This window comes from Scardinius erythrophthalmus, assembly GCF_964197995.2.
Source record: "Scardinius erythrophthalmus genome assembly, chromosome: 19".
Classification (NCBI taxonomy): domain Eukaryota; kingdom Metazoa; phylum Chordata; class Actinopteri; order Cypriniformes; family Leuciscidae; genus Scardinius; species Scardinius erythrophthalmus.
The window spans coordinates 13752102-13777686 of record NC_138239.1 but is presented as its reverse complement, the minus strand read 5'-3'; the positions used below and the strand labels follow the sequence as shown (position 1 = coordinate 13777686).

Here is a 25585-nt window from a genome sequence, read left to right as displayed (position 1 = left end):
AGACAAAGTTGTCGCTGTACAGTAAATGTCCATAGTTGCTTTAAAAAAACATTTCTACAACAGTAAACAATCCTGTCTGCATTTAATTTAACATGCAGTCTAGCTTTTGTAAATCTAAGTATATACTTGCCACAAGTTATTTTTTTATTATTATTTTGTCCTCAGTTTAGAATCAGTCTTAGAAATGTCCAAAATTAAAATAATCGCTTCTAGTACAATCAGATGGGTTTAAAGAGATTACCTGTTCTTGCTGAGACCCAGTAGGGAGTTGTACTGGCCATTAAGATCTTTAATTTCCCTCTGGACTTTTGTGGCACCTTTGTGTTTAACCTTTAAGGCACTGCTGCTGATGGCATTCAGGGTTTCTCCAAGTGAGATGATCTGAGTGTCCAGCAAGTCCTGCTTTTGCAGTAGGGCTACCACCTCTGGCAGCTGTTTTCCTATGTCTGAGGAATCCGCCTGGGTCTTCAAAGCAGGAACGAAAGCAGTTTTCAGAATTCATAATGCTCAGAGATCATGTCTGTTTGTAGTAAGAAGAACACATATGTAATGTTCACCTGTAATTCCCTGAGGTCCAGAGATATTAACTCAATGTCTCTAAGGACAGCAAATGTATTCACAGCATCTCCAACATGTTCTTTCTGCTGCTGCAGAAGCTGCTGTAAAGTTTTCCAATGGTTCATGATATCCACCTGCCTGTAACACATAATACAGTAATTAATAAGAAAAACATCAATAAGAAACATTAATAAGATAATAAGCAAATATTATCTAAGACTTTTTTCTATTAAATGCTTCCACACCTTTAAATCGTTTTTTACTTTGAATAATATAAAGTCAGTTTCGATATCCACATTCCTAAGGATTAACAAATGTTTCTCTGATGACTTTTGAAGTTTAGCCATGTATGTTATGCTAAAATCTTTAGTCCATAAATAAGAAATAGCCCAAATGAAAAAAAAAAAAAAACTTATTTTATAGTGTCAGATTCAGTGAAATTGTTTTTTACTGAAATACTGGATATTTATTTTTGTGTCTTTTTCTACTGCACATAAAAATAGTCTTGTATCAGTAAGTAATTATAAACAACCTGCAATTCTTTGCCCCCTCACCTGCGAATCACTTGTGCCTTGCTGTGGTAGTTCTCTCTCTCAATGACAGCAGCCATTTCACTTAAAGCGCGGAAACGTGGTTCACGAGCCAAAACATCTGTTCCCAGGGCCTCCAGTCTGCGAGCCGCTGTCTCAGCCTCCTCCAGCCTTTGCAGCCCTCCCAGGTCTTGTTGTTGGATCAGTTGCAGAGTGTCCTCCAGGTAGCTCTCCCTCAGCGTAGCCTTGCGGCCAAACTTCTGGGCCAACTGTTCCAGCTGTTCCAGCCTTATCAGCGCACTCTGGAGGTCCCGCTCCCGCTGGTATTCTGCTCGCTCTAGCAAGGTCCAGTTCCTTTCGATATCCCCCATGGTCTTGCCTTCCGGAGGAATATAGTCCCACTGGTTGTTTGCCCTCAGCTTGGTTCTCAAGTTGAAGAGGTGAGCCTCGATGGTCCCCCGTTCCTGGTACTTCGGAGGCTTCTCAATAGTGCGGTATGTCTTGAAGGCAGCCACCAGATGCTGCATTTCTCGCAGGGAGTTGGGGAAGGAGCGGTCATTGAGCTCCACCACCTTGGTCCTGATCCAGTGTATTAAGTCAGACACCATGCTCTCATACAGACCCTTCATGTCATCCAGTTCTTTCAGAAGGTCCACAATCTGCAAGCAGTGAGATGGTAAACAGAAATAACATATATTTTAGAAAACACTGATGTCGAAGCAGATGAATGAAATCCAGCTGGACAGTTCAGCATTAAACCATATAGTTAGGACAATATACCTAAAAGTAAAACTTTTGTAATAATATACTGACTCTCATGTCATTTCAAACCTGTATGACTTTCTTCTTTGAAATACAAAAGAAGATATCTTGAAAAATGTCTTTTTGTCCATACAATGACAGTCAATGGTTTCCAATGTTGTTTTGTACAGCACTGACTTTAATTGCATGGACAAAAACAGTTGAAAATGTCCTCAGGTTATCTTCTTAAATGTTCCATAGAAGAAAGAAAGTCATACAGGTTTGGATAGGTTTGTTTTCTACAAACCAAACAGGTACTAACCACTATATTAAAGGGATTGTTGATTTGTTCACCCAAAAATAAAAATTCTTTCATTAATTACTCATGTCTTTCTAAACCCGTAAAACTTTCGTTCATCTTCGGAACACAAATGAAGATCTTTTAAATTTTTAAAAGTTCATAAAGATCATAAAACTAATCATATGAATTGAGCAGTTTAGTCAAACATTTTCTGGAGAGACACAATCGTTTTATATGATGAACAGATTAAAATTAGGCTTTCATTCACATAGCATTGATTAGCTTGTTCAGGTGTGTTTGATTAGGGTTGGAACTAAACTCTGCAGGAGATTGGCCCTTCAGGACAGGTGATTTGGGAGGATATTTATATTCAACAGCTACACAATATCTATCTACTTAATACACACCTTTCTTACTTCTGGAACACTCCTTTGCGGCTCAATAATTGTGTGTCTCATGTTCTGCCATCGCAGCCACTGAGTGCTGAAAGAGCCACTGAAAGCCATTGTCATCTGTTATCCCAACCGTGTCACACCTGAGAGCTGGCAGTCTTACCATAAAATGAACACAGAGTCTTGACATCTCAGAGCCTGGCTGGGCTTATCTTTGTCCCATCCATCCATCTGACGAGATCTGTCTGTCATTGTTTAATACGCTTTTGTGACAGCTAACACTACTCCACAGCTGTGACCCAGTCAACACATACCAGTATTTCTATTCACACGTGGACATAGTGGTGAGTGAAAGTGTCGTACTGCACAGACAGGACAGGACACTTCACGCCCCTGTTTTTCTCCATGTGTATCCTGCTGGCATGTTAATGGCATCACCTGACCTCTGAGCTCATCTTTGCTGGATCAACTCCTGTTTGTCAAAGAATATCTCAGGACGACTTCCTCCATATTGTCAACATTATCCGAAAATCTGTTTCTTGACAATGCAATGCAGGCAACTAACTCTCTTGTTTAGCAGAATTTACAGCTCAGAGTTACTCTGATCTGATTAAGACCAGGGCTCCTCCTTTTGACCCACAGTCAAATCCACTAATCCTAAAGAATCTCTGAGATTAGAGTCCTCATTCAACACTGCAGTAGCTGGAGTTCATACTTTCACAAACAGAGGGTGCCAGTGCTTAACATTTCCCAAAAAGCTTTGTGTAAATGTGTGTGAAAGGACATGCTCATGTGATATTCCTTTGTCCCAGTGGACCAAAGAAAAGTGTGTATCTTTGTAAATAATCACATCTATTCAAAGCCAAGCTTTAGGGAATAAATCTTGTATCACTAATAACTATTTTGACATCAATGCAGGTTGTATAACTTATTATTTTAAGTAAGTTGCAAATATAGATATGTCTTGGGTCCCTCCTTCAGTATAAGTTTATGGAATGTTTTGGCCTGTATTTTCACAAGGTGAATGTCATAAGCTTGATTGCTTATTAAGCAATATTTGAGGTATCAGTAATGCCCTTTTCTCATTCGACATTGTTTGTGATAAGGCGAATTGGAAGAATTGTAAATTCCATATCTATTTTCTAAATGCATTTTCTAATTGTATGTTATTGATTTTATTATACACAACGGTGTAGTGACAGACAGCTCTCTGATGACATGTGGTGAACTTCTCCAATCATTTTGTTCACACAAACCTGTCCCTTTCTTACAATGGACTGCAAGCTCACATTCAGATCTACCTCCATCCAATCAACAAGAACCAAGTCCCTGTTCTACATTTTTGTCTTCTCGATAACCCATTTCACTCTAATGCACATCAAAACATGCACTACTCGCTACTTCCGTTGCGTCGTGACTAAGTACCAAAGTATGAGCAATAGTGATAGTGATGCTTGTCATAGCATTTTACATTTCTTTGAACTACATGTGTTTGCTAACTAACCTTAGCAATCCTCTTCTGGATTGTTTGGCCTTGCTTCATTTTGGAGAAGTAGTGGTAGTACAGAGATACATAAGTCATGATAGACTTCTCATCGGGATGGGGAACCATGACATCTTCAACATCCAGGAGCTGCATTATGCCAAACTCGTCCTCTGCCAGAGTGAAAGCATGGGTGAGGCTCCTCTTCGGATCATCCTGGCGTAGTCGGTTGTAATCAAAAAGATCAGGCCTGGAACAATGTTATCATTAAATCATGATACTGAGTTTGTGGAAAGGGAACATGAAATACTGAAACTGCTATCCACTCTGAATACTACCGATGGGCGTGAATCAGAGCATTGAACGCCAGTCCATCTCTCCAGCTGCTTGAGAAGTCTTGCACATTGACATTGGGGTAACCGGCGGTCTTACGCTGACACCAGATCAATAGAGCGTCTTTGGCTGAGCGTCGTGCAGCACTGGCATCACCACCAGCCTGAAACCAAAACAGAATGTAAAACAGAGTGACAAACACACCTTTTGCTATTAAGAGTCTCTACAGGGGCCACTCTAAAGGCCTTACCTCAACAATATTGATGGCTCCAATCTGGAAGCGGAGAATGATGATCCAAATTAGCCCCAGGATCAGGGTTCTGTCTCCATCCACAACATTTTCTGGACCAATCAAATCTACGCGGATCTATAGGAAGATGAGAAGAGAGAAAAAGGATAACCTACGATTATAAAGTACATCTCTTATAGGTGTTTATCCACAGTTTACTTTCAAGGTTACTTTGTGAATACAGTGTGTTTTAATAGATTTATATTTGTATTGAACTTCTTTACTTTCAGTGTACCTTGGTTTTAAGGAAGGCAATGGCAATGCTGTTGTTTTCCAGACAGTGAACTCTTAGGGTGCGTCGACTGGGAGTGGGCAGTTTCTCCCCAGAGATGAGCTCCAAAAGTCGCACGAGATGCACACCAGTTCTTAGCTCAGTAAATACATCAGTCAAGTCAACCTTTTCCTTTAAAGTGCATGCACATTAAAAGAGAATTACACACATTTTCCACCACACCCAAATAATCATTAAGTGGAAAGACAATAAATGTAAACAAGTAAGGTTGCAGACAATGACGGTGAAATCCTTTAATCCGATAATTGCATTTTTATTTATGCATCATAGGCAGTTTTAAACAAGTTTTGAAATGAAATTAGCTGCTGGCTTTGTCTTAACTTTGTGCTTGGCTAATTGCCACTGTATTCCACTATGACTTGACTCACTCAAACTCCTCTCAGTAAAACCGTCCTGCTCTCAGCTTTCAAGCAAGAGCCTTGCAACCACTCCCTAATCCATGTGTTGTGGGAATCTGATGTCTCTGAACAGATCTGCTTACTGCCTCCAATAGGCTCAGTTTACCCAGGGAATGAACTGAGGGAGCTTAGAGCACACCCTGCTCCTCTGGTAGGTCCTCAGAGATGTAGTTCATCACTCAAGAACAATGATAAATATATAAAGAAAATCTGCTTGCAATTTTTACATATTTTTTTGTTGTTGTTGCAACTTTCATAATTGCTTTTACAAGCAAGAGCGATGATATCAGCTAACTGCTAACTTACATTTAACTGACTGTCGACTGGTAAAATAAATGCTGTGTGTTTGGGTGGAGTATATTTTCTCTGTAAGTAATATTTGGCTATTTTTAATAATCTGCATGACCTTTAATAATAAACATGTTATGAACAGTGTCGTTTGATACAGAACAATACACAGGAGTAAATGAGGAAGGGGAAAAGGAAAGGGAAACGTTTAAAACATGTCATTCTTTCAGACAGCTGCCTGTATAAGCTATTAATATATTTGTGTGTCGTTGTAGCACCACTTGTCTTTTTACATCTTCCTGCTGTTTATTATGCAAGTTAAGTTGGTTCACATAACAATGGCAACAAGTATGAACGGAGGTAATATGTAACCACTTTTAAAGATAACACTCAAAGGGAGACATCCAGTGGAAATATCTGGTATAAAAAAACATGTGATTACAGTCAAGGTGGTACTATTTCCGAATCCTTCCTCAATCTAATATTGGTGGTGTTGATGTAAGACTGCATTACAAGGTGAATTATCTGTGCTTTTCCCTCCCCTGTGCTGATCTGTCACAAAAAGGTTTGTGTAACAATGTATAACAATTAACTGAGTTTTCATTTATGCGTACCTGCCACTTGCTTTCATTATTGTTATTAAACTCAATCTGAGATCTGTGTATTTATGAAAAAACAGTGGTCTGACTTGTTTAAATACTATCCACTTACCATGAGACAAGAACATGAAGTATATAGATGGTAATGCAGTGAACAATGATTAAAATAATTATGACCTTAACTGGGTTCAAGGGTTCACATCTAGAGGTAATCATGCTGGAGTGAGCACATTACATCATAAACTACAGTAAGTCACAGGACTGGAGTCAGGAATACTAACATTATATTACACTAGATATCACCAGAATTATCGCAATATCTAGTCGTGAATCACGAATGTTTGTGTAAAGATATTGCTGAATCATCAACAGATATTTGATTAAACTAGGGTTGATTAATTATACATTTATAGATAGCTAACTAGCCATACTGTAGCTAGATGATTACTATTAGAAGAGTGTGAACCATTGAAAATGTAAGCTTCAGTCTGAGTGTTGGTGCTTTGTTGTGTCACTGGCTGTCGATCTTGTTGCCTGATCTAGCACTGAGGTTCAGGAAGGTGTTGGGAGGACCTGTTCATACCCCATTCTTTGAAAAGACACTGTTCATCCATTTTGTGTAGGTCTTCTTCTGCACTGTCATCCGCTGCTCCTGAAGCTCTCGGAATCGGCCATCAGACTCCTCTCCATCTCCTTGTTTAGACATCTCTTGACTGTGTCAGTCCCTGATAACAATTGAAAAATGCATGTAAATGTTTCAAAGACACAAAAATCTCACATTTCTGCTTCACCTCATGTCCTGCACCAGAGCTTGTTCAGTTACAATAAATAGCTGCCCAAGATGGGCTTAAACATTAAGCCATACACATGACTGGTGAGGCCTTTGCATTAGGGATTTTTTTTAGATCTTTTGGGAAGATATATTATATATATCTTGGGTCATATTCAGCACTTATGTATATATATATATATACTTTGTGTATTAATGCAGAAGTGAATGTATCAGGGCAATCGTATATCTCTTGCTGACAGTATAATTATGTATGTACTTTACAGACACATTTTAAAGCATCATAAAAATACCTAGCATTTCCAAATCAGGTCATATCACTGTATTGGTCATCATATAAATACTTTGAATATATATGGTCATCAAGGATTACATATACTTAGTAAACTGGCGAACATTTCTTTTTTTCAGATGGTATACTGTATAGCAGTGGTTCCCAACAGGGGGGTCGCGGCCCACAAGGGGGCCTCAGCGAGCTCTTTGGGGGGTCGCGTCATATTTTGAAAAGTTTTGAGCAATGAGCAGCATTAAATAAAAGTCCTTAACTTTTTTCTGTTCAAAATTTACAAAATGTATATAATGAGCGAGTTCATCATGAATCCATTTTCCAATCCGTGTTTTTGTCTTATCCTGAACAACTATGGTACACCTATAATAAGTGTTTACATTGGGACTATTTTACACTAGATCGGATCGCTGACGCTGCGGAGTAGCCCAGTACCTGCGTGACTCGTCATAGACGTACACAGAGAGAGAAGTAGTTCCGGCTACAATGTTAATGTTTTAAAGACGCATTATTCTGTTAATAAACGCAAGTTTATTATTGCTCGCTATAGCGCCAAAAGCGTCAAAAATAAAGCCTCACATTGATAAAGCCTCACAAATAACATGCAAGTACTGAGGCCCCAGACAGCAGTCATTTAGTAATAGCCTATATTCTTTTCTTTTTTTTTTACCTACACACCAGTGTGAATTTTTTTGTTATTGCATTTCAAATAGGGCCAATTTATAGGCTACTCCTAGGCTTACGTTTTTAAATTACAAAGGGCCTACAGATGTTTTTGTTATTGTATTTTCAATATCATAGGCTATTATTTGTGCATAAACATATCTGGTTATAGTAAACATATCGTTTGCTTAAAAACAACATATTTTGTCATCCTTGCTGCAAGCTTACAACAGCGATATAATATCATTAAATGTGAAGGGGGGCCCTAAAATATTTTCTTGGGAAAAAGGGGGTCTCAGACAAAAAAAGGTTGGGAACCACTGCTGTATAGCATCATCTTAGTAGTATCTTAATACTGTTATCAGTGCTATTATACCAATATAGAAAACTATATTATTTTATATCCACATTTACAATTACATTTTGACATTTGTTTAATATAGTTTAAAATATATATCTGCAATTATACTGTAGTATTACATATTTTTTGCAATTCAAAATAAAAAAAGGTAGATTCATGATAGCCATGTTGTCATTTGTATATCCCACAACTAATAAAAAACATGCTAAAAATTGCTACATATTTTGTCAGTTAGCTTATGATGCACAGCATACAATAAACTGAATTCACTTACCCTTCTCAAGGTTTGTTTTAAACAAAGATAATTAGATATTCATCATGGCAAAAATGGATGATTTGAGAGTAATCCGATCTGATCAGTATTGAGGAACTGAACTGAACTTTGATGCTGTTGTAATGAACTGAAAGGGAGGGTAATTCTCACTCACCTAGCAATGTGCTACTTTGGGGGTAAAGGTTGCAGTCATATTCACTATTTCATGCAATTCAGCAGCACACACCTCTCTACATGCCAATCCAGGAACAGTCATGCCAATGCTATTCTAATTGATTCAGGGTTGAAACAGATGAGATTACTTTTCAAAAAAGATTTAGTATACATTCCAGATTTAAAATTACAAAATAAAGTGAAACCATTTTAATTTGAAATAGAAACATTTATTACATTCCCTTTTTTAAAAGGGTGAATAATATAAAATCCTTTTTTTTTTTTTTTTTTTACAATCAATTACACATTAACAGATGGATGGAGGTTATATATATGCCAAAGGCTCATTAAAGTATAGGCAACACCATTAAACACCTATATAAATGTACTTAATTGTCCCAAAAACATGAAAAGAATTTCTGTAATCACTTTTTACAGTAATCTTAATTTTAAACATGATCTTTCATGTTCTCAAGCCACAAGAGTTGAACTCATGTCAAATAATTACATAGTCTGGTTCATGTAATCCACATCTGAGCTGACAGAAACCGTCTACGTATATTAATTAAAATGTACATATAATTATTGTAACAGTGTTTAACATACACATTTACTTTCGTCAGTATTAATATATATACAGCATAGTGGAGTTTTCATGATGAAAACTGATTTCATTATACAACAGAAATTCTTTTGCACCTCAGAAATATAAACTCTATTTAAATTGAAGTTTTCTCTGTCATTGTATACATTGTTAATATTTTATATATATATATATATATATATATATATATATATATATATATATATATATATATATATATATATATATATAAGGCATAAATAGACTTGGCAGCTTGAATGCCAATCTCTCAAAAAAAACTGAAATTGTAGAATAGTTTATGAGAATTATTTTTTAAATGTAGTTGTTTAGTTTCTTTAAATACTTGCTGCTATAAACTATTATAATTCTTCACTAACTAGTCAGTGTCAGACAAATATTATAGACAAAAAACTTTGGCAAAACTCAGTGCTGTTCAGTATAATGCTGTTATTAATGTGTAAATGTATTATTTATTTATTACATATGTCATGTAATTCTATAAATCAAAATATCTAACATCCCAGCATGAGAAAAGAGTGTATGTAGTAATTTTCTATTAAAAAGTTACATCTAAAATATTAATAATGAGCCTAATTTTAATTGCATCATGAAAGACTGAATACTGTTTCAATTCCTCCACAGTCTATTTCAGGATCATTTTCAAGTTCATAAAAAAGTGTGCATTCAAGGAAAAGGTTGATGTAAAAAAGAAACTGTAAAACTATATTGAGCTGCAAAATTAATTGAATAGCTAGGTAACATCTGTGGATATTCACACTGTGTCAGAATGAGTGAGATGAATGGACACTTCTGTCAGTGCCTCTGTGACAGTTGGTCATGTAGGAAGATTATTTTTGGCTGCTGTTATGCACAATTTACAACTAACATGTTTATTTCAAATGAAATGTAATATAACATCTTGAAAGCACTGTATAAAATGTTCTACAACCACACTGCCATCTATTTTCCCAATCTGCAAGTACATGGTGAAATAACATCAAATTTAGAGGTAACCATATAATTCTGAGGGCTGTAATTTAAATTTGTATGCCGTGTCTTTTAAAAATATTAATATATTTGTTCTTTAACTCTGAGTTAAAGAAATTGCATTCCAAATTACCCAATCTTAGGCATATGAAAGTCACAGAAGTCTGTCTAATTTTGACCATCAACAGCATTGTTGAATACAAAAGATGGCTTAAAAAATAAAACTTCATCCCTTTCAATTAAGTTTTTAAGGCCATTTTGTGCTAGCAGCTGGCTGATGAAAATACATATATGAAGGTGCTCAATCCTCCTGATGGTTATACAAGATGTCTGCGGTGGGGTCCTTCCTGTGAGACGGAGGCACTAGATGATTTGGTAGCTCTGCAGGGAGCTCAAATCCCTCAAGTTTGACCCTAATAAGGTGCTGAGCGAGAGCAAATTCTTCATCATCCAGCATCCCGTCCTTATCACAGTCTGCCAACTTCCAGATCTTTCCCAGTACGGTGTTGGGCAGGCGAGAACTCATCATCTCCTTCTTGGCATTGATGCCAGTTACCTTCCCATTGACAGGCATCAATGTGTAGAAGATTTCATCGTAGCGATGTTTGTCGCGACTTACGATCCAGTCCTCAGTATCAGCCCCTGCACTGATACCCTCACCGTAGCCGTGGCCAAAAGGCCCGTCGGACGAGTCTTCAAAGGCTCCACCCATTACCATCTGAGACGGCTGTTTGCTTTCTTCCTCTCGGATCATGTTCATCAGGCTTGAGATCTTGGTGGACAACATTCTGTCCACAGACTCAATCAACTTCAGTTTCAAAGAGGGGAACTTGCTGAAGTCGTAGTGTTGCAGTTGCTCCTACATTAGTAGATGTGAGTGACAGAGGGAGACATTTAATGTCAAATTAATATAGCATTAACAGATAACACACTGGGTTATAGGAATATATTGGTTTCATTATTCATTTAATAATGTGTGTTTAAAGATCATGACAGAGACACAGATTTATAAAGTAAGGCCAACAAAATTATGCATCCAAGTCCTGAAGTGCTTAGTTCAGTGATATGATGTCTAATTCTGGAGTGAATCAATGTCGCCAGTTGGGGCTCTATTTAGAGCGTGGCCTTTCAAGTGGTGCCTGGAAGCTGTCTGGTTGGAAAGTTTATTGTTAGTACATGTGTTAGTCAATAATCAGCGAATGTTATTATAGTTAATGACTGCTGTCTTTTCATTTTAAATAAAATTATGCATCCCTGGGGTGTGTAAGACCGAATGTGAGATGCATTACAGTGCTTGACTGGCATCTTATTTTCACATATATTTCAATGCAATTTCTCATGTGGGGCTAGTGTCTACTGAGATTCATGCTGGCTAAACATCTTCAGGCAAGACCTGAAGAAAGTGCAAGTACGGACTGTTCCTGCTCTACAGGCAATAGCAGGGCTGGGACTCAAACAGCCCCCCCTGGGACTCAAGCATTGTGCTAAAACACTGAACAAAACAAACCTTCCTTAGATCTACAGCCAGGAATCCATCATACATCTGCACTAATTAACATAATTTAATAACCAGCAGTTGGTGGAAATTGCATGCATGCAAGAACAGGTAAAAATGCTGGTTAGCTCACATACTGGTTAGTTTTGTTTACTTTGTAAACATATGTAGAATATAACATCTAATATTTACCCATGTTCCATGGACACAGGCCAGGTCTTACCTGCATTTTAATGACATTAGGGAAATCTCCAGGTGAGATGTGGTGCTCCCTCTGCAGTATCTGATAGATCTCAGGCAGGTGGGCAATCAGCTCCTCCTTTTTCTTCTCTTTCCCAAACAAGGAGGGCATTTCTTTCTTTAAGTAGCTGATGATATAAGCATGCACCTATAAAACCCACAGCAGACACACAGCAGATTATAGTCAGTAAGTTCATAAAGAGGTATGGTGTGAACAATGGTGTGTAGCAAGTCAGCCCTGGGCCCATATGAAAAAAAATAAATTAACGGGCCCCCTAAGCTGAATTATAATAAAATAAGAAATAATAGAATTTCTCATTCTATTATAATAAATTACACTGACCTAATATTTAATCACTACAAGTAAGATGCATTTTTGCAAACTATAGTCAAACTATTTAAAGCAAAACTTAATTAATGACATAAATAAATAAATAAATGTTACATCCTTATGAAAGTAATCTAAGAGTCGAAATGCAATCACAAAGATTGAAGTTTCGTTAAAAAGCAGAGGATTAATATCAGTGATGGGGTTTGGGGGAAGTCTTATGGTTTAACTTACTATAGACAATTTTTCTCACATGACATCCTCCTGTTACTCTAGGATGGTTGCATAATCAAACACCATCTCTGTGTTTACACCTTGGAAGTGCCCTTGCCAAAGGAACATTCAAAAGCATCTATGTTTATACAAACTTTTTCCTCAATATAGAGGAAGTACACCACAAGAGATCTAAATTAAGGTTGGGCTTTTTCCTTTTATGCTATGTTTATTCCTCTTAAGGATGATTGGCGGCTCGAGGAGGACAGGAAAGGCGTAAACATGACGAGTGGCAAGACTTAGTGGGGTGGAGAGGTTAGGAAAAATAAGGGCTGTGCTCTCTTTGAGCACATTACACACATTCCTTTGTACCACGGAAAGGGACTTTTCTGGGCTTTTCCAGGAGATGGAGAAGGCATTTAACTGCCTCACATGGCTTTACCATTACAGGAAGGCATGCACAGGGCTACAGGATTCCTGTTTGCTGAATGTGTTTGGAAAATATTGCGGAAGAGATAAGACACACTTTCTGTCATGGTTCCATGAGTGAATTGTTTATACCGTCCAGATTTAAGTGCACGACGCAACCAGGTTGTGTTGATTGGGGCTCATGTGGCACGATGTGTAAGTTCGAACAGTGCAGTCAGCCAAAAACAATAGTGGTTGAACTAAGGTCAAACGCAAGACAAAATAACAGACAATGAGCAGCGATGCAGGAAAGTTTCAGCGTGGGTTTTACAAGCAGCAAGGTTTAAATACATTAACACTAAATATATGTATGTCGGCACTATGCCTATACTTTTCTTCTGCACTGGAAGCTCCTGTCACAAGACAAATTCCTTATGTGTGTAAACATACTTGGCAATAAAGCTCATTCTGATTAATATAAAATAAGTCAAAATAATATATAATGTCAATTTTAGGGTTCCAATTCTTTGATGAACACCAGATTCAAGGACTTTTTAAAGCACCTTTTATTTTATATCAATCACAATATGTATTTACTTATAGTCTGTAGAACGTCTGTTGGGGGACCATCACAATAAAGTGTTAGCATATATTAAGCAGACAGTACTAATACTCTGATGAGACAATAATAAAAATGGCGCTAACCAATTTTAAAAATGTCAAAATGCATTTCTGTGTAGACCTCTAAGCTGCGACTACTACATACTACTTAGACAACCTACCTTAGCAAGACGAGCTCTTTTGATGAGGTCATTCAGCTTACGCAGGGCAGCGTTGCGAGGCAAACCCTGGATGTCTCTGAAGAGATCTTGTGTTTCAGCTTCAAACAGACGTCGATTTTCTGCATTTTGGAGAGGTTTGGCCCAAAAGGAGCCGAGATAGACCCTCACCACCTCTGGAGTATTGATCACCTTCCCCAGCGACCACATCAGTGCACCATAAACACGCATCAGCTGCTGAGTGTCCACTTGGTCGGCCTTGTTCAATACCACACGGATTTTGTCATCCTGCCCACGGAAAGCTTTGATCGCTTCAGAAAACTCATCAGATATGTCCAGCTTATGGGCGTCAAAGAGAAGAATGATACGGTCCACTCGCTCTCCAAACCAGCGCAGAACCTCAGAGAAATCGTAGCCTGTAGTGGAAAAATAGCAATGGAACAGAATAAGAATTGAAATACTGTATACTTCATTAGTACACAGGTACACATTAATTACACACCATAGTGACGCACAAATACAGTAGTAAAACAATAATATAAAATAACATAATACTAAAACATATGGTATAACAAAGGAATTACTAAACTTTTTTCAGCCGATCCCTTTGACCTAAAATATTAACTTGAAGAACCCCCTTGAGATTTTAAGCTAATATCTAAATAATTTAACAGCACATTCACATGTTCATAGTTCTCTGATATTGGTTAATGGTCACATGACAAGCAGGTAAACAAGTAAAACACTTCATATTTTAGTGTCAAATTTTCATTTCATTGTTTTCATTTTTTAAATATATATTTATTCATTTTAATTTATATTTTTATGATTTAATTAATTATTCACTTTTCATCAACTCACAAACCCCAGTTTGGGAAATCCAGACATAATATATATTAAGAAAAAAATTGCATAATAATCAAATAAAAATAATATAATATATAACAAATAAACCTTCTAAAATATCTAAGACCAAAATTCATATTTAAAACACTCATGTCACCTCTGATAAACAGATCATTCTTAATTGTAATGTAGACACATGCATTTTCTGTAAAGCTGCTTTGAAACAATATGTATTGTGAAAAGCGCTGTACAAATAAATGTGAATTGAACTGAACTGAACTGAATTATGCAAACATTACACACACACACAAATGCATTTGAAATTGATAATTCACAACTGGAATATTTTTGTTAAACTCCCCTTCATGCATAAATAATGGTTACACCTTTCTTTCTGTAGCTGGAAGAAACAGGACGAGAGAAGGGTGTAACGATAAGTTTTCAGGTCACAGACCTGGCATGACCATGAGAATCTCGTAGAGACAGGGACACCATATCAGCCTTCATTCATGTGTAGCTCATTATAAGCAAGTGCATGTGTTGATCAATTCATTTTAAACAATGAGATCCAACTTATCCAACCACCCAATGGTCATGAGGAAATTACGCTGCTCCAAAAACAATGGCATGGATTACACATCACTATAACATTTTTTACAAAACGTTCTGCCAAGATTTTACAAAGGAGGAGCTCAGTGCTTACTCTTAAGAGTGTGGGAACCATCAATGGTATTCCATGTAAGGCAACTTAGTACAGAAGAAGAAAAGGCTCTCCCTCACCCTAAATGTACTTTTTTTTAATAAACATCAAGATTTTAGGTTAAGATGTATATAAATGTGATAAAGGGGATGTCTATTGTGTCCTATAATTTACCATTATTTATTTATTTCATATTTTTTTCATTTTTAATAACTTTTTGACAAACAGTTAAAACTGAGCGCATAATGACCAACAATAAACAGTTTCAAATTGAAGAAAAATGATATGGTTCTACAGCATAAGTCACACCAGAAGTCGTCAACTTACCAGCATTATTTCCCATAATAATTAAAACACTTCTATAACGAGCAGGCTAAATACAAATATGTTGCCCTCATTTGAAAATCTAAAGAATGCAATAAGTATCACAATTTAAAGCAGCCACAACACAAATGTCTGGCAGTAAAAAATTCTGTTATTTTCAAATTTTGTAGAAAATTCATAGTCGTATTAAAAATCATATATGATTGATGCACAAGGCCGATGGTGCATCGTGAGATGTGTCAGAGATGCTAACGTAAGAGGAATGCAACCTCAGCTGAGCGGCGCTAAAGCAAGAACAGATGTGGAACGCCCATGTGTCTTATCCCTCATGGCCGAAGTTGCGTCCGTACATTTGTGCGGTTCTGCGACTCCGGCACCAGGCCTAATCCACAGTTTGCAGACCCTCTTGCGCCATACTGTACCTCTGCTGTTGTGCATTTTCATAGATAAAAATTATACAGCATAACAGACATATCCCACAACTGTTAAACATTGCTTGGCCACTTCTCAGTAGTGCTCTGCCTTTTTAGTTAAAATATAAAAAACTGTGTGAAAACAAAGCATGCTTGTTTTGTTTATTAATGATCCTGTAACTCATAAACACTGGTTACATACTGAGGTGCCAGAATGCTGATGTAAACCCAGAAGTGTGTTTGGCAAGCTCAATTCATGCTTGCAAAAAGAGGAAAAAAGAAAGTGAAAAATGCTGACATCATAACGCCACACACTCATCAGGGTTTCCAGTGTATCTGCTAGTGTCATGTAATGGGAGACAGGGACGGAAACAACAGAGGAAATTTACAAAGAAACAGGCCAGATCTGGTGACTAAAATGAAAATTAATGACTAAAGCATTATGATTGTTCCTTATTCTGGGAAAACGAGATTCAGTCGTCTAGGGAGTGAACCAGTCTGTCTGTTGTAATGCATCTATTTTCAATGAGAAATAGCCACAGACAGACGGACTTCAGAATGAAGAATCCAGCCAGCTAAACAGCGCAGTTCATGCTGTGTTGGTCATGTGACATTATCTTCCCTCTACCAAGATTTACCTAAACAAATAGCTATTCTCTAATAAACATCTTTGGAGGATCACTTGAGAAAACTGTCAAGAGAAGAAATGGGGTGCATTTGACGGTGTACATTTTGTCATTTGGTATCCTATTGCATTGTGTGTGGCCACGTGACCAAGTCTGTGCATAACTCCCGGCCTTTGTTTATAACACAATACAGGATGGATTGGCTCTAAGACACTATAAAGACCAGAATGAACATCCTGCTGCTGTACAGTAGGTATTGCAGGCACTGACCTCTGCTTATGCGCTGCTTCTCGCCAGACAAGATCCCCGGTGTGTCAATGATGCTAATGCTCTGCAGAACTTGGTTGGGCATTTGAGAGCAGATGAACCTATCGAGACAGATGGAGAGAGTTCATCACCTCATGTTATCACTGGAAATGCTGGTAGCATCACTACATTTGTCAGTTGACTAATTTGATCTGAGTCATGGGAAACAGCTGAGATGCATTTTCTTTCAAAAGTATTTCAAAGATACAAGAATCAGGCCTGACACGTTTAAATGGGATACTCTAGCAGTGATAAACAGAGTATAAAAATACAAAATAATTCAAGTTGGTCACACTCTTTGTGCTGACTAACAGAAAGCTGCTTGAAAGTGATTTCTGTGTGAGCTGTTATTCATACATTGCTACACTATTGACAATGGACCTTTTTGCCCTCAGAGTTTAACTGAAATATTGCTAATATGACCACATATTAACAGAGACAAACTTTATGATTTTTTTTTTTTAGAAATGAAACCTAAAAAAATAAGACCTTGCATGCATCCATCAAGAACACAATGCTGTCACTGCTTTTAAACATGTTGACTGAGGTGAAGGAGCTAATGGACAGTGGTAAACTATTCCACAACCTTGGGGCAACTTTTAGAAGAAAAAAAAAACAGACATTCAACAAATGAATAATATATTTACTAAATGTAACTAAAACTATTATTTCATATTATATCTCCATGTTGAGGGAATATTATGGTGATGTTAAGATTGCAATATTGTCTCAAGTGAGTTCGAGGATCTGTCTTTTTTTTTAAAACAAAACCTAAGAGGAAATTGCAACATCTGTGATTAAACATCACCTGTCAGCTGCAAAGCAGAAGGACATTGAGAAATAGAGGAAGAGGCATTCAAATAAGTTTCATTTTTCAAGAAAATGACACATGCATTTTTATTCAAAAAGCCAGTAGATAAAATGTGTTAGAGAGAATGAGAGAAAGAAACTGCTGTGCCTAAACGTGCATCACATGACGCACAACGAGATCCACAGGAAACGAAGTGCATTGTTTTGAGGTTCCTCTGGAGGAGAGTAGATGTTCTTTGTCAAGTGTGCCTTTGACCTCTATAGTGGTCACTGTCAAAGAAGTACTTACCCATTTCCCCTCCACATAAATATCCAGCAAACAGGGGAAAAAATCCTTTGTCTAACTGTCTAGGTACTAAAATTAAACATTAAAACTTGTGGTAGCTCATGCAACTTTGGTTACCTAAAAGGAGAAGTGGCCTTTTCACAGTTTTTGAGACACTTTGTTTGTTGAAAATATTTGCCTGTAATATGGGATGAAAAGAAGAAATGAATGAGCGGCAGAATGTGTTGTGGAGAGAAACATGTAAACCTAATGGAATGGAAGTGATATGCAAAACTACAAAGCAATGTGACATAATGTGTATTTAACATGAATGCATTGTAAAATATAATTATACTGTAAACCTTGAACTGCACTTGTACCATAACAGACATATTTCCTATCCTATGCCACTGCCAAAGCAAGATAATAGAAAATCCTTGTTTTGGCAACGACCCGGGCAAGAGGGACATTCGTTACAGAATGTAGCGAGCAAGAATATGTGCCCACGTTCTAGATATTCCAGCCAGATGACATGATGTCTAACAACCATTCTCTTGGCTTAAGCTTGACAGAACATCTCATGAACACTGGAATATGGTGCTATCAATTTATTCAGCCCCATCTTTCTACAGGGTTAGTTTGCCCAAAAATGGGTAAACAGTAGCGTGCTTGCTTCTTCGTCAAGCAAGTACAGTTGAATAAAAGCCTAAATTAAATCTGTTCATAATATAAAGTGACTGTGCCTCTGCAGAAGTCTTGGATTAAACTGCTTGATTCAAATACTTTTACAATCTCTTTATGAAGTGTCAAAATTGAATTGGAATCAACATTCAATGGAGGGACAGAAATATCTTCATTTGTGTTTCAAACATAAATGACAGCTTCATGTCATTCCAAATCCATAAGACTAAGTCATTTTTGGATAAACTATCCCTTTAATAAGCAATATAAAATAATACTACAGTTGCAAACTTTGAAACTGAAATCTAAAAAGTAGTGATTGAGCACTTGATATTTACCTGTTTAAGAAGGCGTTTCCGAACGCATTGAGCTTGCGGAAAGGTTTCTTGGGGTCCACAACCAAAGCATTTCCCGGAACAACCCCCTCATTCTCATTGTACATCACAGCTATGAATCCATCTGTCGTTGGTTCAGGGCCAATTCGCATCCCTGGAAAATCCTGCTCCAGAAGATACCTGCAAGAGAGAGAGGTTAAGTATTAACAAACCACTTCTTTGTTGACTGGAGCGGCAGAATCAATGTGACAGCACATGCTGACAACAAAATGTCACGGTTGGGTGAGAGTGAATGAATGGAATAATTTACAGTCCTACCTTTAGGTTGAGACAGAATGCAATAAAATAAAGATAGTCAATTAAATCAAAGCTGAACAGTGGCACATAACCATTGGATGATGGCTAGAATGTGAAAACAGACCTATCAATCAGTCTCACTCTTCCTGTAACTTCCTAGCCAAACCATAGATTCCTACCACATCCTGCCAGAGGATGAGAAAGTGTCAAAGGTTTCCAAGCAAATAAACACACATGGCTTGTCATTAAATTGAACATAAATTATAAATCAAACTGCATTCATTGTTAAATATGGCTAAATGTCTCCTTAGTGCACGTGTGCAATGTAATGGAAGAACTTTTAGCAAAAGCATGACTGAAAACTGTTTTACAGGTGGAGAGGTGAAAAAATAATACAAACACAATTTGTATTGGCTTTTCATACTCACATATACAAGCAAGAACTTATAGTATACTTCGTATAGCGACTTCATTACTCTTTAGACTGGAATGTGGAGCTTAAACAGCCTTAAACATCCATAATTTCCAACTATGACCTAATGTTTCAGATTATGAACGGCTGAGCTAGTAATAAGCCAGTTCTAGTTTGAGAGGATTTCAACACGACTCACAGAGCTATTGGATTTTCTTATTTATTCAGACTCCCTGTCTAGCACAGGATCCGATTAGACCCAGCACAGACATCAAAGCTGGATGCTATTGACCAACAGCGAAGAAGTCAATAAGAAGAATAATGATGCTTTTATGAGTTGTTTGCATACTCTCCAGCCTTCTGCATCTCTTCACAGATGAATGGACTCTGTGAGCTGGCATAAGCTGTAATACACCCAGGGTTTGCAGCCTGTTGCAGCAACCACAAAGAGCTGACTGTACTTAACTTAACACGTGTACATGCTGTTCTATTAGTAATTAAATATAAATAAATCCTAAGTCACAATAAATATAGTTGTGTCTAACAATTTTATAAAGCCATTCTTGCCTTCCAAGACATTACTATTCGATTACACCTTATTTTACGCTTGTCCTTGTTACAGTGTAACACTTAACTATTAAAACAACATGCACCTACTATAGGGTTACGTTTACTGTTATTAGCCTACTATAGTAAAGTGTAAGATGCGTAACCACCCAGGACACTAAAATAGTGTTATCTACTATTCATTCATTCACTGGCAGAACTAAGCGTTTTGCTGAAGAGCTGACTTTCTTAACAAATCTCTCTCAAAGCAATGCGTTACCTTATAAAAGTGGTCTTCCCTGTGGAATACTGTCCCACCAGGAGGACCATAGGCTTGCTCTGGAAGTCCGCCTGCTCCAGCGCCGGTGAGTGGAAGTCATGGAAGAGGTAAGTCTCCTCCAAAGGCAGCAGTTTCTTAGCATAAAGACTCAAAAGTCCTTCAGTCACTGTTTGAAACATGTCGCCCTCCTTGTTCCTTCCACCCTGCTCCTTATTTACCCAAGTGAACATGTTGCCGTTCCTCTTAGAGCTCTCTTTTATAGTTATGCAAGCTTAGTTCCCTTTTTTATACTGGAGGAATTTAAAACGGTTCCAGTTTTTTGCGTTTATTTGTTTCAGGAGTAACACTAGCCCGTCTACTGGCCTCAGAGAGTAGTGTCCAGCTGTGACTGTGTCTGTCGTTGTGACCTCACCTGTATCCTTTTATGTGACGTTCTTTCTCCCGACTCTAGGTTTGAATATTCATTAGCTACACTGACGCACTGGTTTCTCCCGCTGTTGAGGGCGGGTTGTTGAGTTAGGGCGTAGTGAATCTGTAGGCACTGGCACTGCTGACTGCTAGTTCTTTTCGGTGAAAACGAGCAGGGCTGAAACCAAGTTGCTGACATGGGGAAAAACAAAATCCACAAGATAAATTCGAGAAATGAAATGCTTTCTCGCAGTCATTTCGCAGTAGTAGGCTACAGAACATAATTTAAATAAATAATTTGACAAAACTTTAAAAAAGCATTTTATAACAAAGCAGATAAACATTACCAGTGTATCTGTTTTGAATAAATCCCGATTATGGACTGGCGCACTTTTAATTTGTTACAATGTGACTGAAATCCCGTGCTATATTAGCTGAACAGACCAAGTACTCCCGTCCCGAGTGCAGCCAGGCTTGTACATTTACGTCACCTAGTGGTAAACAATGAAATGACATAGAATTTTATTTTATTAGAGATTAAATGGCAACTAGGGACAGAAATTCACCAGCAAAATGCCACTGAAAGTGACAAAAAATGCCCAAGATATTTAAAATGTGGACGATTTAAAAAACCTGGGTTTATTTATATGATCTGTTATGAGTCATGTCACACAAAATGTCACCTGCTCCTTAATAGAAATATATATTTTTGACGCGGATTGCATGTTAAAATGGGCGTGGTTTATGCTGCCCGGTTGTTATCCCTAATTGGTCAGCTAGGATGGGTGTAAATAATAATTTTTTATTAACTTTTTAAAACGGTTAATTTCTAATTCAAAGGTTATCAAGATTTCTTAATGTCATTAGTCAGGTGTAAATTATTGCTTAAGACCTCTAATGTAATTTTCTTATTGGTACTCATTTCATTTTACAGAAACAGCAAAAACGGATTTAAAATTGTATTACAGGTAATAATTCTGATAATTAATACAGTACCAGTATCTCCATTGAAACCTTTGTTTGAGCTTTCCACTCAAGGATTGCAACCCACTCACTAGACCAATTATAAGACTTATAATTGTATGTAATAGTATCAGTTTAGAAGAAAAACACATTGAAATTGATACCATTTCTAGCAAGAGATTTGCCTGATTACAAAAAATAGCCAGGTAAGTTTCAGTTCTCTTGTATATCAGCTTGACGCATCCATAACAACAGAATTCAGAATGTTTTTCAACATTTTATATTGATATATTTATACATATATTACACATTCAAACAATACTTGTGCAAAAACCATCCCTACCATGAAAAATGATCTGGATTATTGTATGTGTCTCTGGCAGCAATGCTGGAGGCATAAAGGCAATATTTCAGACTGTTTTAAAAAATAAAATACAAAACACAAAAGGACAATAGATTCTGATGCATAGCATCTATTAATTAGAACATTACAAAAAATAATGTGTCAAAGTGGTAAACGAAGGGAAGGTTAAGTCATGTAAGAATAGGTTTTACATGCATAAAAACTGAGGTTTTGCTTTTTGACAATGGAACCCTTGCAGGCTCACTGTTTAGTGCCAATGTAGTCCTTCATGAATGCTCCATAGTCAGGTCCTTTATATCTACTATTCACAGAAACACGTCCACCCCTGCCCTCACCAACAAGACTTTCTCCATATTAACTGTTCTCAAAACACCACCACAACACAACAGATGTCAGCTCAAGTACTTATTTGCATATTGTACAAAACCACCAAAAAACCACCAAATACTAAACTTGTCATGATTACCAAAGATGAAGGGTTACCTTGCAGACTTAAAAACCAATTTGAGAGATGACTTTTAGCCTCAAACGCATTCATACTCACTGAAGGCTAACACAATTGACGAGTGTAAACAGATTTTTGTTTCACTTTGGGCTGGATGTTAGTCAACCAACACACCATTCGCTTCCATTTCTCCTTGTCTTGTAGATCCAGAGACATTAACATTCTCCTGCTTGATTAGAGTTGACTTATTACTCTTCACTTCGTCTTATATGTGGTTGACATGGGAGATTTCACTTGCTCAAACCTCCTCTTAAAGGCTGTAACTAAAGGCCCAGCAAGGCACTGTTGTTTCCCGAAGAGCGCACCAACGCACGAGCGCAAGCTGACGGCTCGGACTGTTATAAATCCAAACCTGTCCTGGGTTCTTCCTCTCTCAAGCGAAGTCTTGGCTGGGAGGGCTGCGTGACTCGATATTAGCTGAACCCAATGAAGACGCAAGATTCAAGGGTCCGGGAGGTCAGAGGTGTCTACAGTCACTTTGATGAAGATGGTATCGTCTTTGATGTAGGTTCCGTTCTCCAGGACAGTCTGAGCCACGAAGAGCGGACAGCCTGAGGCGATGTTCATTTCACCAGTGGGCCGGCGAAAGCTACTGCTACTGGGGTCCGGTTTGAAGGCATCACCTAAGTGTTTCCGTGCCGGCCCCTGGTCCATTAGCATTAATGTTACTTTCTGTTTAAATGGCCAAGGCAGCAAGGCGTCATATTCCCCGCGCATGACCACGAAGAAGAGCGAGAGATGTGTGCCTTTACCCATTCCATCCCCATTGAGATAAACGCGGGCACACATCTTGTAGCCGAAATAGCCCGTGTAGAAGGGCTGGCTGTAGAGCGAGAGGGTTTTGGAGGCCACGGCTTCCTGTTTCCGCCTTTTGTAGTCACGGATCTTCCAAATGAGGGTACCGTTGAAGCTGGCCGTCTCTAGCACCTGCAGCTTCAGGTCCATCTCCGCCAGCCGGATGTCATGGACACTCATCATGTCATCGTGACGTGAGAGCTGCTGCTCTAAGGAGCCTGACGACAGTGTCGAAAAGTGTTAACTGAAATCATCAATGTTGTGCAATATATTGTGATAAAAAATTGAGGGATATATATTGAGGCATTCTTACCCAGGTTGTGAGAACCAGAACTGGAACCAACACGACCCGAGTCGAGAGAAGATACAACTGTACGCATGCTCTCCACAGACCCTCTCAGAGCCTCCACCTCATCCCTCATAGCTCGCAGTGGCCGAAGCTCCCGCAGCTCCATCTCAACCTCAAGCAGTTTCTCTGAGTGAGCGCTCATCAACATCTACACACATGAACACATAGAGAACGGTTTAAAAAGGGGGTTTTCGCCAAAAGTTCTAATGTCATAGCCGGGTTTCTGGTACTTTAAGGTATTTTTATTAGAAGTTTGGAAAAAAAGTCACATCTTAATGCACTTATTTGGCACATGAAAATAGTAATAATAACCTAACTGCAATGTATACATATTGAATGAATTGTATACAATTTACATTGTACATACACTACCATTCAAAAGTTTAGGGTTGTAGTAATATTGTGAAATGTTATTAGAATTTAAAATAAAATGCTTCCATTTTAATTTTAAAATGTAATTTAATCTTGTGAAGGCAAAGCTGAATTTTCAGCAGTTCTCAGTATCACATGATCTTTCTGAAATCAATCGAATATACTAAAATATTTATTGTTATTAATCTTAAAAACAGTACATTTTTTATAAATGTCATATATTCACTAATGTAATTAGTGACAGAGAAATCTTAAATGTTTCTTATTTGTAATGTTTCTTTAATTGTTCAAAATCCTAAACTTTAATTATTTTCAGGTTTAAATTACATGTTGAATCCTGTATATTCAGTGTGGTCTCAGACTTTGAGCCAACTGTAGAAGACATGTTATAAAGCAAAGGCACTGAATTATAAAAGCATGTGTCAGACAGAGGTATTGCACAGCACAGCAGACTTGCTTCACTTTATACAAAGTAGGTTATTTTTATCTTCACCAAATGACTCAAAAGAAAATAAAACCACTACTTGGTGACGGTTCTCACCTGCATGCTGACTAGCTTCTGCTCCAGCTGCCTGTTCTTTTCTCTCATCTCCTCATACTGCGTTTCTACCTCCGCAAGACGACTGCTGAGGCTGGGCAGAACTTTATAGCGCTCCATCAGCTCGCTCTTAATGTCCTCGACCTACACAGAGAGATTAATTAGTGTATATGCATGCATGATGGAAATATGAACAGGAAAAAGCATATTCATTTTCACACCGGAAACTGATGTTATTAAAAGTTTTCTGAGATGTTAAACATTGTAACTATAAATATATATATATAATTAAAAATATTTTTAAAAAGTGCATATTATATATATATATATATATATATATATATATATATATATATATATATATATATATATATATATATATATAAATATATATATATAATATATAATTATATATAATTTTAAATTATAATTTTGATATATATCAAATTTAATATAAAGTTGATGAAATCTGCATTGATTGTTATACCTTGGCCTCTAGTGTGGTGTTCCTGACTGTCATCATTCTCAGGTGCTCAGATGCAAAACTGGACTCATGTTCTCTCATCTCTTGATTCAGCCCCTTTAAAATAATTACAACCATATTATTAGTCTAGACTCCAAAGAAAAAAAAACTACAACAATTTCAGATATAAATGATGACTTAT

General features: G+C 37.4%; 3 protein-coding genes across 4 annotated transcripts in view; all 3 read right to left on the bottom strand.

Annotated features, from left to right (window-relative positions):
* sptbn5 (spectrin, beta, non-erythrocytic 5) overlaps positions 1–6910 on the bottom strand; it is a gene marked incomplete at its 5' end in the record, with an annotated part of 30415 nt that extends 23505 nt beyond the window's left edge. The window contains 8 exon segments of the mRNA XM_081394330.1: positions 242–465; positions 558–696; positions 1113–1747; positions 4027–4255; positions 4344–4501; positions 4589–4705; positions 4863–5030; positions 6788–6910. Coding sequence (XP_081250456.1) covers positions 242–465; positions 558–696; positions 1113–1747; positions 4027–4255; positions 4344–4501; positions 4589–4705; positions 4863–5030; positions 6788–6910 — 1793 coding nt within the window.
* A 2739-nt stretch (positions 6911–9649) lies between these two features.
* Positions 9650–21498, bottom strand: ehd4 (EH-domain containing 4). The gene is made up of 6 exons (XM_081393900.1): positions 20627–21498; positions 19095–19271; positions 16965–17062; positions 13789–14201; positions 12041–12205; positions 9650–11181 (listed from the first exon to the last, which is right to left on the bottom strand). The coding sequence occupies exons 1-6, from the start codon at positions 20854–20856 to the stop codon at positions 10624–10626; spliced, it is 1641 nt and encodes a 546-aa protein (XP_081250026.1). The 5' UTR covers positions 20857–21498; the 3' UTR covers positions 9650–10623.
* Positions 21499–22256: 758 nt separating this feature from the next.
* Positions 22257–25585, bottom strand: part of traf3 (TNF receptor-associated factor 3) — a 15649-nt gene continuing 12320 nt past the window's right edge. The window contains exons 8-11 of one of the 2 annotated variants that reach the window (XM_081393898.1): positions 25408–25500; positions 24924–25064; positions 23975–24158; positions 22257–23879 (exon numbers count right to left, since the gene is read on the bottom strand). In XM_081393898.1, the coding sequence (XP_081250024.1) occupies positions 23308–23879; positions 23975–24158; positions 24924–25064; positions 25408–25500 (990 nt within the window). In that variant the 3' untranslated portion in view covers positions 22257–23307. The remainder of the gene's footprint in view (positions 23880–23974; positions 24159–24923; positions 25065–25407; positions 25501–25585) is intronic. The other variant, XM_081393899.1, reaches the window with a different exon arrangement.